At 43.3% G+C, this 19,083-nt stretch overlaps 1 protein-coding gene across 1 annotated transcript in view; it reads left to right on the plus strand.

Annotated features, from left to right (window-relative positions):
- ACVR2B (activin A receptor type 2B) overlaps positions 1 to 19,083 on the plus strand; it is a 105,436-nt gene that overhangs the window by 62,722 nt on the left and 23,631 nt on the right. Inside the window, exon 2 of the mRNA XM_009558299.2 lies at positions 15,770 to 15,977. Coding sequence (XP_009556594.1) covers positions 15,770 to 15,977 — 208 coding nt within the window. The remainder of the gene's footprint in view (positions 1 to 15,769; positions 15,978 to 19,083) is intronic.

Here is a 19,083-nt window from a genome sequence, read left to right on the forward strand (position 1 = left end):
AAGAGACTAGCGCAGCGAGGACCAGATGTATGCTAAGCCCTTGGGGCCATATTGAAATGCAAATGGAAATGAAATAGTGTATTACTTCCAAGAGCAGTAATGGTGGTATAAAGACGAAAATGCTGTGTTGGTAGACTGTGCATCAAAAAGGAATAGCTGGGTATCAGGCCTGACAATGCTTTATCCTATTGGGAAACCTGCATGCAATGCAATATTGTATTTGGGGTTTTGAGGTCATTGTTACACAGATTATTTAAGCCTGGATGCATTTTTAGCTGGACTTTGTCTAAAGAATAAACATAGCCAGGGCTGTTTTCCAGTCATCAGCTAAACAGCCAGATCCAGGGCTTGAGTCAGCAGTCCTTGCAAAATGTTACTGGCCTTCTTCAAAAAAATTTCCTACCACGTTTTGCTTTTGAAAATGTAATCACGCATAAAGTGATGCACATTATTTTTACTTCGCAAATGATTCTGGTGCCTGGACCGTGTGCGTGTGTGTGTGTGTGTGTGTATCTTTGCTCTGCTTCTCACGTATGGTGCTCTGCTTCCTACGTGCATCTATGTATGCCTAAGATGTCAATTTAAAGATGGGATTATCTCCTTCTGAAAAAAACAGTGGCACGGGGACCGGAACTGTATTTTTGCAACACTAGGGATATGTGGCTTGTATCAGCATAATTTACATGTAGTGCCTATCTCACTAGAAAAGCCTGCTGTAAACAAGGGACTCCGGCTCTTGCTGCAAGGCTTGTAGGTCTGCCCTTGCTTTTGATTCAATCCATAGAACTGCTTTTCAGTAGAAATGCCAGATTTTTGTGGTGAGATGACTAATCCCCATTAGTTATCCCATGCTGGAAATGTAGCTTTTATGGCAAGGAAGACAATAGGTTAATTCCTCACTATGTTGAGATCTAAGGTGGTTGTGAGATGCCAGCTTGGACCAAGCACTACAGTGGCTTCTCTCTGCTTAGATTCTTCAAAACTGTGCAGTGGCTTGTGGATACCTGTTTTGAGACATTTTAAAGTATTTATCCCCTCAAGAATCGGGCACCTTTTCAAGATGGCTTAGGCTGGGCTACCCTTCGTGAAAATCTTTACTCCCTTTGAAAGCCTTGGCCCACATCTTCTAGAATACAGCCAAATAAGCATGACAGCTTTCTCTGCTTCAGTATAAAGGTCACTTATGATGTGTTGTTAATGAATAATTACTATTGCATGCTTCGCTCCTGAAATGGCAGGGGCATCCTTGCTACATGAAACATGAAAAACTTGTTAAAATGGAAAATACCAATGAACAGATGAAAACCCTGTGCAAAATCTCTGCCCATTGGGAAATGGGTGCACATGTTGATTCAAAGGGTAGTGAGGATGGGCGCTGGCAAGGAGGAGCTTGTGGAGGCATTGTGTCCTTCTCCCAGCAGCTGTTGGCTCCAAATGGCACTTCTGGGCTCGGGGCAGTTGTTCGAAGGGATTGGGTTCCTGAAATCTCAATGTAAAATGAAATGCAGAATGTCTGGATAGGTCAAATGGGAATCAAGAGCAAAGTCACAGTGAATAACATACTGTGTTTTGTTTACCAGTGGCTGCTTGGATCTTGCAGCATTTGAGGTATTTCTAAATGACGCTTTGCAATTTGAAGACATGTAGAATAGGAACTGGAAAATGGCCAGACTGGGCCAGAACAAAAGCCCACACAGCCTGGTGACCTGACCCTGTCTCTATTGCTATAAGATACCTGAGGAGGAATGGCAGAACAAGCAAGTGCACATGGTAGTTCTTGAAACATTGTGAAGCATCTTCTGAGAAGGGGTCCACACACTGCCAACCTTTTGCGTGATGAACTGCCTTTTTGAGGTTTGTTTTGAACCTGAATCCCACTAGCTATGATTGTTTCACCCTTCATCACTTGTTTCGCCCTTCCTCACTTGTCTCACCCTTGCAAAGTAGGGGCCTTCTTAGAGTTGGGGATTGATCAGAAATATTATTCTCCAGTCTGAATTCAGCATTATGAAGGATGCATCTCTTAGTGCTCAGGATACCTAGAATGATAGTTTATATTTTGCTGGGGCTATTGTGTTAAAGGAGGTGAATCCTGTACTGGAGTATTTATATTGAGAACCTTGAACTTTGATGCGATACCCAGAGGAAATAGGTACATGTAGCAGTGGGCTGAAATGCTCCTGTAGTCTTATCTTTGCTCCAGCCTCAAAAAGAAAGATATAAAAGATGGAGACCTTCTTGTCCTTGTTGCTCCCTTGCCTGGGGCAGATGTGTTCACCTGCTTGTCAATGTGGAAGCAGATGGACAGTCCTGCACTCTTCGAAAAGTTATCAAAAGCTTTGTTTGCTCTTCTCAGATAGCTGCAATGCCTTACCAAAGTTCAGGAAAATTGGCTGAAGAGCACTGAGAGCTGTGCGTTCAGTCCTTGTGGGTAGCCTAGGCTTTTATTGCTCAACTAGCTGCTGTCAGAGTGAAACTTTGCACATTGCCTTGGAATTTTTTATTATTTTATTTAACAAAAAATGGAATTTACTGGTTGTTATGTATTCCATTTCTGTTACTGATGATTAACAGGACTGTACAGTAATGTCTCATACAGTACCTTTTTATTAGAGAGGTGGGAGTAATTTACATGGCTGTGTCCCACATGTATCCCACATGAGCAGAGGGAGGCAGTGAGAAGATGTGTTCAGGGCTGCAGCTTGCTCATCTCCCAGTAGCTGCCAGACCTCTGTGCGTATGTTCCTGCAGGCAACAGTCTCGTCTTACAACTCATACATACAGAGATAAATACGTGATTATTGCATCTAGTTGATTAAGCTCTTGAGCAGAAAGGAAAGGGTTTGACCGCAGTCTAAAATGGTCATATTCCAGGTTATGGAATCATAGAATCATTTAGGTTGGAAAAGGCTTTTAAAATCAGTAAGTCCAACCCTTAACCTAGCACTGCCAGCCACCATGTCCCTAAGCACCACAGCTACGTTATAAATACCTCCAGAGATGATGACTCACCTTCTTCCCTGGGCAGCCTGTTCCAGTGCTTGACAACCCTTTCAGTGAGGAAATTTTTCCCGATATCCAATCTAAGCCTCGACTTGGGGCCATTTCATTTTGTCTTATCGGTTGTTACTTGTTAGACCAACACCCACCTCCTTACAACATCCTTTTGGTCAGTTGCAGAGAGCAATAAGGTCTCCTCTCAACATCCTTTTCTCCAGGCTAAACATCCCCAGTTCCCTAAGCTGCTCCTCAGAAAACTTGTGCTCCAAACCCTTCATCATCTTCATTGCCCTTCTCTGGACACACTCCACACCTCAATGTCTTTCTTGTACTGAGGAGTCCAAAACAAAGGCTATTTGAAAGACTTTTTGCAAGGTGCTTTAAACAAGGATGAATTGATCCTTGGTTGCCTTGTTACTGAAATCTGGAGGAGAAGGAAGAGGAAGAAATGCAAAGTATCTTCAAGTTTTGAAAGGCTTTTCTGTGTTAAGGTCTGACCTACTCTCTGATACCACGAAAGATCTCTCTACTGAGTCTTCAGGTTAGTAGAGGGGGAATTTGTATATGATTGCTTCGAAATTTAGCTAGAACCTACACAATGCTTCCGATGTCAATGCCTGGTGATAGTCCTTTTTATATGCAGGGAAACTTAAGGCATGGCAAGTCAAGGGGTGACATGGGGCAATTAGTGGCCTTGTGCTGGAATCAAAATGGTGACTTTGGCAGCAGAGCAGTGCTGTGGACTCTGGGTCACAGCTGGTGACACTCAACATGATGAGAATCACCAGGAATCAAATGTCCTCTTGTCACGACAACAATGGTGTAATCAACACTGACAACTATATACTGTTATTTTTCTTTCAGAGACCCGAATGTCTCAATAATTGAAATTATTGAGACCACGGAATAGTTCAGGTTGGAAGGGACCTTTCAAGACCATCTAGTTCTAACCCTCACTGCATGGGCAGGGACAACTTTCACTCAACCAGGTTGCTCAAAGCCTCATCCAGCCTGGCCTTGAACACTTGCAGTGATGCGACATCCACAACTTCTCTGGGCAGCCTGTTCCGGTGTTTCACTGCTGTCGTCATAAAAAATCTCTTCCTTATGGCCAATCTAAACCTACCCTCTTTCAGTTTAAAACCATTGCTCCTTGTCCTGTCATTACAGGTAAAAAGCCTCTCTCTGTCTTTCTTGTAAGCCTCCCTTATGCATTTAGAGGCTGCAGTAAGGTCTCCCCAGAGCCTTCACTTCTCTTAGGTTCTTATTGCATTTTCGATGATAAATACCTCTAAGTCCTTGTGGTGTCCCTGAAAATGCCCAGACAAGGGCACTTCCATCTCCTTATTCCATACATCAACATATGAATACATGGGAGCAGCATCAGAGGTGAGACTTGTGGAGATTCCCACCTATCTGAGGTTAGCCGATTGTCTAGGAGTACTGCACTGAATCTTAGAATATTACTTTATGTTGTTTTACGTAATATTGGAGCCTTGTCACCATGGGAACGGGCATCTAAATAGAAAGTTGATCTGGAAGGGAATGTACCCAGTTTCTTGGGTGGAGCTGTTGAGCTCATGTCATCCAGAAAGCTTGGACACAGATGGAGGGTAAGTGCTTCTCTTCCCATGCCATGTGCGCACTATGGTTCCAAAGTGATTTGATCTCCCTTATGGCTTGAGAAAACTATGAAACACTGGGAAGGAAAAGACCTGTCCAAAAGAATACAAATATTTTATTGCTTTCTGCCTGTTTCACAGAAACTTTGAACTTTCTGGGACAATCTGCTCAGAAACATTTTTATTTCAAATAGGAATCTGGATGCTGGTGAGTGCATGTAATCAAGATGAAAGCTAATAGGTGACTTTATTTCTCTCCAACCCCCCCCTCCCCCCAACATAATATCTCTTCAGCATCTCTTTTATAACTCGTCTTTAGAGAATCAGTGCAGTTATCCAGCCACTTCTTCCGTGCCTTTCATTATTGTAAGAGAAACAATCACTGGAAATTGCATGATGGTATTGGATTGTGCTACATTCCTTCCTCAGGTCACTCGATGGGAGCTTTTTTCAATAGACCCACAGGAGAAAGGTATGTTTCTGTAAACATGAGACAGGTCCATGATGTGCTGCAGCCACTTGGGAGAACACTCCATTGTGAAAAAGGCTTTTAAAATTGCTCATGTGGGATTTACCATTAAGAGCATAAAGATAGGGAGAAAGGGACTTCTGATTCATCTGACAACTTGCTTCTCATCCTCTGAAGAATTTTAGGAATGTCTTTACTTCCTTTTGGAGGGCTTAAGGCTAGTGCCTGATTGCAGGGGCTAGAGAGCTGCTTTTCCTCCTGCCTCTCTTCTCTTTCGGGCTGGGTTCAGCTGCCTTGAATGCTTTGACTGAAGCTCGTTAACTCTTAAAATACCAGCGTACTCTGGGAAAGAGGCTTTTAAAAGTTAGTGGTTTCTTCTTTTGCAAAACTTGGAACAATTGGAAGATCTGGGATGTGGTGTAAAATATGTTACTTGCTTCAGGGGGTTATCCAGAATGGTCATGCTTACTGCTGTGGGATAAACTGAGGAAACACTGATTAGGATGTGGTAATGCATGCTTATCCTTCATCAACGTAACACTGGCTATAAATTGTGGTAGTGCTTGTTTGTGCACTGTACTTCGATCACATTGGTATCCTTCGAGCTAAAATGTGGCAGAGTGTCAGTGCATCAGTGCTTGCTCCTGCACTGGGGAATGCAAGTTGGACTGGTAGCTAAAATTTGCGTGTTTCATTCTCTAGAATATGGAGAAATATGGGAGGTTTTTTGTACTGTATTTTGTGTAATATGTGAATGGTCTTTGCCCAAAAAACTTCTATTAGCCATCAATACACTGAACCCTCGGGCGTGCTGTGGGGAGCCATGGACTTTGCTGCAAGTTAGGGTTGTATGTAAAGAGCCAGGAAAGCATCTCGGTGTGTTCCCACAGCATTTCTTCTTGTTGAAGTCCTTCGTTCCTCTGGTTCATTTCTCAGATAAACAGAGGCCCTGGTTGGGATGAGCCAACGAACGCCCATCATCACAGTGGGCCTGAGGTTTGCATTTACCTGTTTGGTAAGGTTTTCTCTCTGCCACTGCCTCTCCTTCAGCTAGCTGTCAAGCAAAAGCTCATTGCCTATAAAGCTATGGAGTAGCACAAAGGTAATCGTGGAAACCTAATTTCTAGATAGAGAGACTTTTCTATTGGCAGAGTTATCACATTAACTCTTCCCCGAGTTTCCCACTTGCTCATGTAATCCGCTGATTAAGTGAGTCATCTCTATGGTGTATTTGAATCTTGGTCAGTGATTGAGTTTAAAAAGTGATTTTGAACCCTGTCCTGCAGTTTAGAGTGTTTTTTTCTTTTTTATTTCCTTTCTTCCACCATCCTGCTGAGAAAACTGCCCAACTCTGAGCTTTGATTATTCAAGTGGAAGAGGGTGACAAGAAGACAAACAAACATCATTTAGTTCTTGGGGGTATGCTTTCCTGATGCTTGACCTTTTGGACTTCCAACATCTTCTTGTCCATTTACATGCATTACAGTTTTTCCAATTACCAGTGAATTAAATTTGGAATTGTGGTATTTGGAAATGTCAAGCAGAATCAATAGAAAAGCACTTGGGGCCCAATCTTAGTAGACTCAGCACATTTTAAAGCATATTTGAAATGTCCCTGCTGATAAATCTCAGAGGACCATGTGGAGATTATGAATTGAGGTGCTGCTGTTTGGGCACTGAAGACTTGGTCTCTGTGGCTTGCCAGGTGCGCTGTGGTGTGTTAGATGCACATCAATGTCTCCCTGGAGAAGATGTTAGAAATCTGGAGCTCTGAAAGGCATTTCTGCTGGCAGCAGTGGCGTGGGAGGATGAGGACAGTGGGATGGAGTGGGCACACGTGAGAGAGCTCGGAAAGGTATTGCCATGTGGTTACTGCTGTTCCACAAGGTGATGCTCCCATATCCTCATCTCTTTGGAATGAAATTTCTTTTGTAGACTTGCTTTGTTGAAAGCTTTTTCAAAACTTTACAGTGTGTGGGGAAAATATTTATGAACACAACGTGATTTCACTTCCTCCTCTCATGCTCTTTGGAGACCTCATGCTGGCTCCTGAGGAGAACAGGAGAGAACAAATGACTATGATTTAAATGTCATTTCAGCATTTGCTGCTTATTTTACATAGTGATTTGTGGCCTCTATTTGATTTTAGGAATGTGGTTGGAAATATCTTAATCTTGTCTTTAAACTCTAATATTTTCTGTCACTGAGGCTGTGAAGTTTGAGGCCTGTGACAACCTTCACAGTAGCTTATTTGCACAGTGCTTTAGCCCACAAGGGTCCATTTTTCATGCCAGAGTGTAGTCGTTGCTGTTACAAGACAAATAAATGGTCTGCTTAATGCTTCTGTAAATGCACACCTCAGGTTTAAGAAAAAAAGCAATCTCAATAACTATATGGTTGTTGGAAAACTTGTGCTCCAGGGGGAAAATGCAACCTCTCCTATATGGAAATCCTAGGTGGAGCAAGGGTTTTTCTTGGTGTAGTAGTGGAAAGGAAGCTAGGAGGTACCTCCTCAAAGCAGGGGTGGGTGGAGGAGCAGTTTGCATTTACCTGTAGTAGAGGTCCTGCACAAGGTGGCGTTTTTGGGGGTGATCACACATGGATAACAGACAGCAGCTCAGCATCTTGGGAAGTTTGGCTAGGCGGTCTGCAGCTTCACACTTTCTCCTCCACCCCATGCTGCAGGCAGGTGGTTGGTCACCGTGCCCTTCTTGGATGTGTAACTTTGTCTTCATTGAGGGTGACTTGATTTTGGTTTTATTCTCTTGGCTGTAGTGGGGGAGTGTGTGTAGGTATTAAAAAAAAAAAGACATTGAGCCTTTTTTGTTTGTTATTGCTAATCCGGTTTGAGCTCTGCTGTCCAAATTGCCTCGTTTGTGACCTGAAGTGCATTTAAACATGAACTGCAGAAGCACCACGGCATTAAATGCTTTTTGATTGATCTCCCTTATGGTTTTATTAAAGAACTAAAACCTTTTTGGGGAAGACAGATACAGTTAGCAATGTGAAGGGACAAATCTAATTACATTTTGGCTTTGTCCTTAGCTGAAATGCTGCAAAATAGGATTTTTCTAATGGATAACTAAAATGATCTCTTCTTTAAATAAAATATAGAAATGACCAACTGAGTTCAAGTCAAAAATGCACTGCTTCCAAAAATTGATTAAATGCTGGCAGCGTTTCTGTCCTGCTGCACACAAGTCCAGCCGGTGACCTGGCCAAACTTCCTTGGATCGCTCTGCCTGGCCAGAAGAATGATTTACTAAACCTTTCCCTGAGTGATCCTCCCCTTTGGGCCAAGAGATTAATCTTATCGGCTCTACATGTGTATGTGTGTACACTCAGTATTTCACTAAATCGAATAGCACTGTCATGTCATTCAGCTCCAGCTTCCCTAAACAGGAACCTGCCTGTTTTTTATGGACTTGTAAGAAGTTGGGATGCTGCATGGCCTTCTCCGGATCCTTTTTCTATCCATCCTATTTGGCTTAAGATACCAGGGAAATTATTCAGAAGAATTAAACCTTTATTATCGCATCCTTTCCCTGAGCTGGTAGTAATGACTCTTAAAACATGCTTCCTATATTTTACAAAACAGATTTTACTAGCAGTTTGGGAGAAAATTGTAATAAAGATCTAATTCTTTTGAATAATTTCCTTGTTACTTTCTACTGACTTAAGCCCAAGTTAAAAAAGAGATATATGGGGGGGGGATTGCTACACAGATGTCTGTGGAAGCTGTGAAGCGTGAGTCATGGTGTGAATATAGAAGCCCTGAGTTGTCATCCCTGGTGAGCAGGGAGGATGTATTTCTTAATATTAAAGTTCCTTTTTTAATTTTAAAAGAAAATGACTTAAAGCCTCCTGTCCTTTTGAGACTGGTTGTCAATGGCATCATTGCAGGTTACCATGGCAATATATGCTGAGATAATAGATTAACAGCCATTGATTGACTAGAAAACGTAGAGCTCTTTTATCGTGGGATATGCCAAATGTATTGACAGAAAACAAAATTCAAAGTAATAGCCTCCCTTGGCGTTACACCATTGCTGTTCTCAGAGCTGCATGGACCCAGTTTTACCTGATTTGGCTTAAGAATCAAAACATTTTGAAAGAGTCGACTCTTTACCAGCTTTTTTAGTAAGCCAGGGCACTGCCCATCCTTGCATCTAGCTGGCCGAAAGGGGCAAGCCCTGGGTAGTTGATGGCTCTGTGCCTGAGTGTACGCTGGCCGTGGGGCTTCTCAAAAGTGGGGTGAAGTTTGGCTTGAAGGAGAGTAATTTCTGCTACGTGAGGCTTCACTGTTTCAAGGCGTTTGTGAAAGAACAGAAGATACAAGCAAGGAGTCTTTAAATCCTCATGTACAGTTACGTACTTAACCACAGATGTCATCGCTAGTTTGATGCTTTGCCTAAAAATGTATTTAGACAGTATTATTTAAGTACAGCAGGAATGAAATCACCCCGCTTGGGGAATAAGCGCTGGAGCAACACTTACTAATTGCAGATTCATTGTCAGGTCTGTAGAGATGTAACTGGGTGGTCTCTCTAGAGCAACATTTTCCAAACTCTCCCAGTTGCAAGCCTTCCACTGGCTTGATTTTGGGAATCCAAAATGCTGGCAATAATTATTTGAATTGCTTTAGTTTGCAGTCCAGCACATAACTTCTGGGCAGGTGTCTGGGAGAGGGAGAGCTGGGAGGCTCAGCCCTCTTTCTCTGCTCACCAATACTTCCTAGTGGCTCAGATCGTGGTCCTCCCCCACTGAACGATTTGCCAAAATTCAGGCCCAGGTTCGGAGGCAGCTGGTTTAGCGTCCCTGCATGCGCTGAGCAGTGGGGAGGGGCGGGTGTGGGCTGATGCTCAAGTGGCTCATCCCAACAGATGCTGCACTGCAAGGTGAGTGCCCAGCAGTCTTTTATTTCCCAGCTCCAGCCATGCTGCGGTTTGAGGAATAGCTCTTGAAAACAAACCCAAGCTTCAAACAAAGGGCCCGACTTTCATAATCACACATGCAAGAATGCATCCGCAGTTGCTTAATTGCTACATGCAATTACCCTCCAAATTAGAGGGCAATTACCCCAATTCAGTGTACAATCTCTGTCATTTTATATTATAAAATTACATGTACAAATAGCTATATAGGGACATAACTAAGTGTTTGCAAATAACTTCAGTTGCATACACAGTTTCATGTATAAAGCCCGGTGGTTTTGACAGTTAGGCAAACAGACTGTCTGGTAAATCACTCAGTGTTTATGCAGACTATTTTGACACATCCCATCTTTTCGTATACTTTCATTTTAGGTTTTGAAAAGGGGACAGGCAGAGATAAAGAGCTGAGATTTACAACAGCCTTCAGCCTTGGGGAAGATATTCCCTATGTATCTAATTATGAGTAAGAAGCCCAGCAACTGCTAACACCTAGACCTATAGTTGCTACACTTGATCGTGGGTATAATTTAGCAGCTCTTGGATAATGACACAGCCTCAGCGATGTGTCGGCAGCTCCAAATTAGGAGAGCAGAGTTTAGTCTCAGATCAGCAGCAAGGTCCCATGCCTCAGCAGGCTGAAGTCCTTCAGTTCAAGAGGACCCTTTTTAATGAGCTCCCTCTGTGTCTTGCAACTCCCAAGTAGAGGAGAGAGGTCTTCCTGCATCACATGGTGTTTTGACTGTTCTTCCCATCATTACTTGCCTCAGATAGGTGCTGGGGGTCTTGCTTGGCAAAATCCTCGTGATTCTTCAGTTACCTGGAGCAGAAAATTGACCCAGGGGAATTGGCATAATGATAATTTCTCAGAACTGAGGTAAAAAATGCTGACTTCCACCCTAAAAATGCCATCCCTTTGCCTTCATGATATGTTGGGAGTTATTTGGGCTTGGTGGTGTTTTGTGTGAAGGTATTTGTGTGCAGCTTTTGTTTGAGGAAGAAGCCAGTCTTTGTCATCCACAAAGTGCTAGGTGGATGCAGCGGGATGCCAGAAACCCATCTGCTCCTGCAAAGCCTAATTCTTCCTTAGACTTTGATTTCAAACAGGACTTCGGACTTTATTCCTTAAGTGACTGTTAGTGGACCATGGTATTAAAATGTTTATGGGTTTTGCTCAGCTGCTGACATGAGTTTTTTTCCATGGAGAGAAGGGGGGCTGAAAGCAGGCTGCTCTGCTGGAGATGCTCCTGCCTGATGTGCACGCTCCTGCTTTGCTTGCTCAGCGTTGTCTGCAAAGCGCTGCCTATGCAGCCAGGTGGTTCTGCCTGTGGTAGTTTCTGCAGACAGAGTTGAAACATCTCCCCTGCAAAATGCATACATGTGCCAGGGATCAGCAGACCCCTCCTGCATTGTACCTCTTGCCTGTACCTAATAGGGAGTCCCTGCTGGATAGGAAATGGCTTAAACTTTTGCTTTGTGGCTGCCATAGCTGGGCTACATGAGAGGGGAATGAGGGCCCGTGAATTCAACTAAGTTCTGACAGCAATCTTCCAACACTTGCTTAGCAACTGTTTTATATCTCATTATGCCCAAGTCCTGTTGACTTTCTGCCAAAAGCTTAGCATGGATGTCCAAACCAGGCAATACCACCAAATGAAGGAAGTCAGGAGCTCTCCTAGCACATGCCAGTGCTGGTTTGAGGGACACAGTAAGAACATTGTGGGGAGAGAAGGGCAGCACCAGGGGGACACAGCCCTTTTAGTCCATTTCAAGATGTTTGTGACTGCACCCATAGGCTTTTTTTTCAGGAAAAGCTTTTTGTTGCCAAAATTAATCCTGTTCCTTCCCTTAGCTGTTCAGGTGTGGTTCAACATACCCCTTGAACTAGGTCATGGTGCCGTGGGTTGAGGGTGACCCACCCATGTACAGCCCAACGCTCCTTGTGCTAATGCAACAACTGTGTCTGGTGGAAGGAGGCAAGCGCTTCCTGCACCCGTTTTGGGGCAATAGGCTCTGATTTTTCTTGCAGCTTGAAATGACAAGTAGAGCATGGTTGATCTGTGCCTTTGCCACCTGTGTTGCTCTGCAGAAGTCCAGCTCAGTGCTTCTTACAGAGCTCTGGTTGTACTAGAGGAATGTGCACTTCCATACCCATTGCCTAAGAGGGAAAGAAAAGGAAGGAAAAACTACATGGCTTCCCAGAGATGCAGGCGCAGAACCCAGATTTCCTCCTCTTAGTCACCACCACTCCATCATTCTCCCATAAAGGCACAAAAATCGGTTTCAATTCCACCTCCCTCCATTGAGCTGATGGTGTTAATCCAGATAAGGCAGTTAGCTACAAACTTTGGTCTCTGCATGATCCATTCCAGAGCAAAGTGTATGTGTTTCTTGATGAGCTGAAGCAGCAGGTATATTAACACACAGTCCTGGAGCTGTGCCCCTTCCTGCTGAGACCATTTGGGGCACAAACAAAAGGGTTTCTTGCAGTCCTGAGCACCCAGCAGGACGAGGACCCTTACCAAATGGTTTTTAAAAAGATCTGAAAGCAGTTAGCAAACAGATTTTTAAATACTGCACACATCCTTAGGAGCTGTCTTAAGGAAAACAAGCGTGTATTTAGTCATCCAAAACTTTATACATGCTTTTATTCAATTCATCTAAACTTTGACAGCGAGGGGAAAACTGCAAACGGCCTTTCTCCTGGCGCAGTTGCTGTTTGTCGAGTTGGGTTTGCGTGTTTGCAAGCAGATCTTAGTCTTCAGCTGAAACTTGTTCCAGAAAAGACAGCAGTCTTGGGGGAAGGGAGCCTGGGCTCAGCACAGGATTTAGCAGCCTCGGTTTGTTGGTCCCAGAGCCGATTACAGCTCCTGCTTCACATCTTTGTAACATTCCCTTTTCGAAGCACAGTGGAAACATCAAATCTCACCACAGCTTTGTGCATTGCACTGGCCCTCCTTGCAGGTGGAGAAAGCAGAGGCTACACAATATTGTTCAAGGTTACAGATAGAGGTGGCTGAGTCAGGATTAGATTTTTGGTTCTGTTTCCCAGGCAAATGGTTCATTAAACCTTCCTGTTTTCTAGGAGATGGGATTGGAGATGGAGAGGAAATTTCCATCTAGGGGTTTGGTTTGGGATGATGGAAATGTATTTCAAAATGTATTTCAAGGGCTGGAGCAGAAAGTGATAGTATTAGCTCTCAGGTATCAGCTGGAAGCCATGTGTAGTATTGCAGTGAAGCTAAGATATTTTCTTATTCCTTTATTAATAAAAAGATAACACCCTCTCTGCACACAAGACAATGCTCTTTAGCTTTCCTGCTGATTTAACCAATATTTAGCAAAAATGCTTAATCTGCCCTAACAAAGCCTGGTGTATGTATCAAGAGAACAAATATCACAGCTTCAACAAGTAGTGTCAATATTGACACTGTTCCGCGTTGAGGGATACTGGTAGGTTGTTTTTATTATAGTAAGCAACTTGTCAGAGGAAAACTTGGATGGAGCTTTCCAAGTGTTGGTAAAACCTGCAGGTGCTATTGAAATTGAGCTCCTGTTTGTGCTTTGAATATAATTTCCAGTCTCAGAAGTCAGCGTTATGACTTTGTTATACCCCTCCTCCCTTGCAGTCTCTTCCACGATGCAGATTAAGTATTCTTCCCAAAAATAGAGTTATTGAAGGACTGAACACCTCTTCAATTTGCAAAGAGATCTTTCTAGTGTGATGAGTTTGCTCTGTATCACGAAAATTACACATTGCTGAGTCCAGGCATTGGTATTAGGAGCAGGCTGGACTTGGTGCAGAAAGTATGGTTTCTCCTGCTACCTTCTTGCAGTTCCACTTCTGCCCTGTGTCAGGTCATCTGCACTCTTCGCTTGATTTCTGCTGGCAGCAGAAGGTTGATTCCCTGCAGCAGATCAGGCTACATTCAATAGGTTTAATGCAATCTCTAGCTCAAACAGTCTCTCTAAAGTCCTCTCTGTGGACTGCAAAATTGGAGGTGCATCTCCTGCTGCCAGATAACAGCTTGAAAACATAGCAACATAGGGAGTTGCAAGCGGTGGAAAGGCAGGTCAGGATCCACCTGGCATTCTGCTCACTTGGGACAAGTCATTTAATCTTGACGTGTTGGATCTTCAGTTGGAAGTGATACTCTCTTCTCCGGCTGGTTGTAGTGAATGCACTCAGCATCAGTAGCAGATGTGTGTTCAGGTATGGAAGCGATGAAGCTATAGGGGCATGAAGCTGGTGCCCAGGCTGGGTATTTCCTCTTATGGCTGCAAACCACTAGTTACTCAGTGTCTGAGTAACTGAATTCTATCACCTTGTGGAGATCTTTCAGCAGTGCCTGGTTTTCCGTGTTGATTGGACATCACAGCCTGAGTCGCATTTAAATGGTCCAGAAAAGGCCCTGACTGCCTTAATCTCAATATTAAAGGTTGAATAGCCTTTGGAGAAGACAGAGTCATGAAAGCACCACAAAATTTTCCAGCCAGAAACTTAGTTCAGCATTTTTGTCTGGATATTCTGGGAGCGTGACCGTTTCATTTCACCATCCTGTGGGACCCATTCATGTTTTCTAACCATTTGTCAGCACCTTTTATTGAGATACCGAAGTTTTCCATGACTGCAATCCATCAAAATAATAGCCAGGTCTAACCTTGCCTTACACAGGGCAATCCCAAAGAGAGGTGGCCGCAGGGCATCTCGGGATTTCAGAAATCACTAGCTTCATGGTACCTTTTCTGGGTGTCTGCTTATATGTTGTGTGTTTGTTTCAGTCTTCTCATTTTAAACTAATTGTCAAAATGCCACAAAATGAAATATTTCCAGTTGAAGTGAGGATTTCTAATGCTTGAGAGAGAACCTGCAGATATCAGTGTTCCCTTGCTTGACTCCATTTTTAGTGGATGTGTCTGTAGTCATGTTTAAATTCTGTGGGATGGTGGCCATGTGGGAATTCTTTCACTTTGGGCAGGAGGAAATCCTTTGGTACAAGGCTCTACAGGGAAAAAGACCAACAAGCTATGGAGACTCCTTTGTTTGTGGTGGCCAAAAAAGTCTGTTTGGGTAACAGAGTTGCTTTTTGCCGAAGGTCTTGCTTGAGTGGAGAGGCAGTATGAGCTGTGTCAATCACAGGTAAACACATGGCATTTATTATATTGAAACTTAGCCAAATAAGTTGGAACTGAGAGGAATAGACACTGGTCTGGTGCTTCCCTGCAGGTTGAGTGTTATTTATTCTCAGTTGCATCCTACCCACGTAAGAAACCATTCATTTTCAAGTGGTGTTTCCAAAAATAGTGGTGGAGAGGGAACGTACATCCCATCAGACAGCAAGTAGCACCCTGGGAGGTTGTCTTTCCTAAGCAGAGTTTCTGTAGTTAGAAAATACTGGGTGTGGTTTGTCTTTTACATCCCTCTCTTAGGGTCCTGTGGTTGACGCACTGGCCAGAGGAGACCTGGAGGAGGCGGGGGGGGGGGGGAGTGGTGTCTCAGCTGGGCTCTTGGCGTCACCATGAGCTCCTGTTACAAGCCTAGGCAAACCTGACCTCTCTGTTTCCCACCTTACACCATCAAAGGAGAATAACCCTCCACGCTGTGCTGAAGCTCACATTGAGGAGCTCCTTAGCTCCCAGGGAGACAAACGTATGCATCACCTACAGCGCAGCTATGTGGAGATGTGTCTCTTGGGATCTGTTTCTGATTGTGCTTGAGCTTATTTGGGATTTGAATTTTGCTTCAGGACCAGGCCACGGGGAGGCTGAGACAAGGGAATGCATTTACTATAATGCCAACTGGGAGCTGGAGAAGACCAACCAGAGCGGCGTGGAGCGCTGTGAGGGGGAGAAGGACAAGCGACTCCACTGCTATGCCTCTTGGAGAAACAACTCAGGCTCCATCGAGCTGGTGAAGAAAGGCTGCTGGTTAGACGACTTCAACTGTTATGACAGGTAATAGCCTAACTAGTTTTTCTGAATACAGGTTTAATTGTTCCTGTAAGTGCAAAAGCTCATAATTTTTGCATCGAGAAAAAGAAAGCAAGTACAAGTCAATTGGCCCATTCATCCCCTGTAATTACTTCTGTTGCTAATGCAGTTCTCAGAATTGTCACTTATCTGCCTTGACTTTTAAAATAGAAGCTACAAAAGGCACTTATGGGGATTTTTTGTTGTGTAGTTTGGTTTTCTTTTTTCCTTAGCAAAACTTTGATAATTCTGGCATGCGTTGAAAAACGTGTCCTGTACCATCAAATGAAGAGCAATATGTTCTTCCAAAAGCATTTGGTGATACAAAGGAAAACTTGGAATCATTTGGAGCTCTCTAGAAAAGCACAGATATCTGGGGGTGGTTAGAGGTTGAGATATTCTGGCATTTATGATGCTGCAAAAAGTTTTCTGTTCTTCAGCTGAGTTAAGAGATGGGCCAGTAGAAAGAGCAAGGCAACAAAAGTCATATGCGTGTTTGTGTGTCGCTGCCTGTAGTGAGCCAAAAAGGAGCAAGGTTTTGTAGTACAAAAGTTCCAGTCTCATTAAATAGCTGCAAAAATAAACTGGTCTTTTTTCATTTCCCTTAATGCAATTTGTAGAATTTGGGGGGAAAAGAATCACAGCTAAAGAAAATAGCCCTCTGAAGTTTCACAGTTTAAAAGGACAATGCTTAGTAGGAGTCTGGACTCACTCGGTGTTTCTCTTAAAAAAACTTCAGTGATTAACCAACCAGTTCAAACCCAAACCTTTCAGTACGGATTAACAGGACATAAAATTCAAGGATTTCCCCTGGTTATAACACCAGTGTAGGCTGATCTCACCTTTGTGCAATTCCCATCTGTGTATCTTTGTAGCTTCTCATTCCAAAAGTTTTAGGACATCAGGTCCTAAGCCATGGGGCTCAAGCTGGGACTAGATTTGTCCCATGGCTGGAGAGTTTTGTGCTCATTGTCTTAGGTTATCCTCACTGTGAGACTTTCCTCATCTTCCTTCTATTATTAGCACTGGGGTTACTTTCCCACCACACCTATTCCCTTGCCAGTTGTGTAGCCAAGTTCTATATATAGTTAGATTTTTATTCTTTCCTGATAAATCAATCCTCCTTGGCCTATTAGTCATCTTAATGCTGATCCTTCTGAGAACAGCAGGTCACTCTAGTTTCCTACTTACAAGCAGAAGTGTTTACAGTAAACAGATTTCTCTTTTCAGTGCCTGCTCTTGTATACAGTGACACTTGTATTGTCACTAAGTGTCTCTGTGCAGGGATGTAGTGGTTCTTAAACTTTGTCATAATGTGTTGCTCTGTTATGACAGTAAAAAGTTTCCAGGGCTTCTCACAAGCCTTTTTGCAGCTGTGGGTTGAGCATCCATTATCCTGCAGCCTGATTCTTCAAAGCTGCAGCTCCAGGGCAAAGCTAAAAGATCTTCTGAGAATTAACAAACAGTACAAGTGTTGAAAGCAACATTTGAAATGAAGGTTAGCTCTAATTAAATAAAGGATGTTTAAATGGAGTCTTTCGGTTTTTTTTTTCCTTTCCCTTGAGTGCCCTCAGCAGTTTCTCATGCAGGTAGTGCTCCATCCCAAGATGGCAAAAGTTGCTAAAAATATGATGTTTTGACTGACAGTGCTGTGCTGTTGCCCTTTCTGTCTTTGTCTTCAGCATCTTTGGATGACGAGCTCCTGGGTGCAGCCTCAGGAGATGCACCTGTATCTGCCCAAATGTCCCCTGCATTCAGAGCATGGTCCTTCTCTGCTAGGCTGCAGCTTCTCTCCTTGCACAGGCAGGGCATGCTGGTCCAAGCTAAATACTGCCTACTTCTTGTCACCAGAAGGTGAAAAATTCAGGAGTGCATGTGTTGGGACATTGAGGATGATGGCTCTTTACTCTGTTCTTTATCTTAAGGAAACAAGAACGTGGCATATGTACATTTAAGGCTATAGGAAAAAGGTAGTGTTGAAAAATCGACTTGTGTGCTCTTGGTTTATTTACACAGTCCCACCGGAGAGGTTGTGTTCACATTCCCCTGAAGACCACGTGAACCACTATGAGATGTGCCCTCGCTGCTACAGAAAAATGTGTCATTCTCTCCCATGGTCTCATTTGTAATATTTGTTAAGTGTAACATGTCATATGTACCTGGATGGCTGCCCTGAGTGTACACCAACTCAAAGACAGGAGTGATGAATTACAGATGTGGAGCAGCCTGTTTTCACTCATTAGCTTGATTTCTTAACCAACAGATTTAGCAAAGGATGTGTTTTCTATTGAAGACTCCAGTACTGATGCTGTTAAACCCAAATGTCTTGTTACCTGATTTCATGAAAAAGCATCTGGAAACATTGCTTAACTTGTTGAAACATCTTTGTTCATTTGAATAAGTCAAATAGCTGCTTTTTTTTCTTTGAAGTTAAAAAAATTAAAGCCTGAGTAACAAACCAAGTGCTTCCCAGCTGAGAAATGTCAGCTAAAGCTGCTTTTTTTTTTTTTTTTTTTGCTTCAAAAGGAATAAAGCATTGATAACTACCCTGGGTTATGATTGAATGTCCTTCTCGTGGCAGTATGTCAGTGATACCACAGAAAGGGAGGCTTGGCATGGGTTCATAAATGAGTAATGATGTCAAACACATATGATTGTTTTGCTACTTCCTCCAAGTGGTCAAAGGAAGGAAATTATGCATATAATTTAGCTGCACTTCAGGAAATAGTTTGATACAGTTCTCTGTGGAAAGCAGCTCTGCAACCCTGATAACTAAAAGCGGAGGGTAACGTAGCAAAAGGTGGCAGGGAAGGAAAGCAGGCATTTAAGAAAGAGAAAGAAATGACTGCTAGAGCACTGTAAAAGTAACTACATGTCTATTCTGGCATTGATCTGTGGGAGAGGGAGGATGTGTGGAAGTGGAGTTGGTCTGATCCATGGAAGTCCCCTAACATGCTGCACAGTGTGGAAGGAAACCTCAGTGCTGAGTAGGCTGTAGTGCTACTTGGATAAGAGGCAAATGTAAAAGAATGAGAGCTGCAGCCTACTTTTCTTAAAGGCTTTTGTGCAGGAATAAGTTTTTTAAAGGAGA

The sequence above is a fragment of the Cuculus canorus genome, chromosome 2, assembly GCF_017976375.1.
Source record: "Cuculus canorus isolate bCucCan1 chromosome 2, bCucCan1.pri, whole genome shotgun sequence".
Classification (NCBI taxonomy): domain Eukaryota; kingdom Metazoa; phylum Chordata; class Aves; order Cuculiformes; family Cuculidae; genus Cuculus; species Cuculus canorus.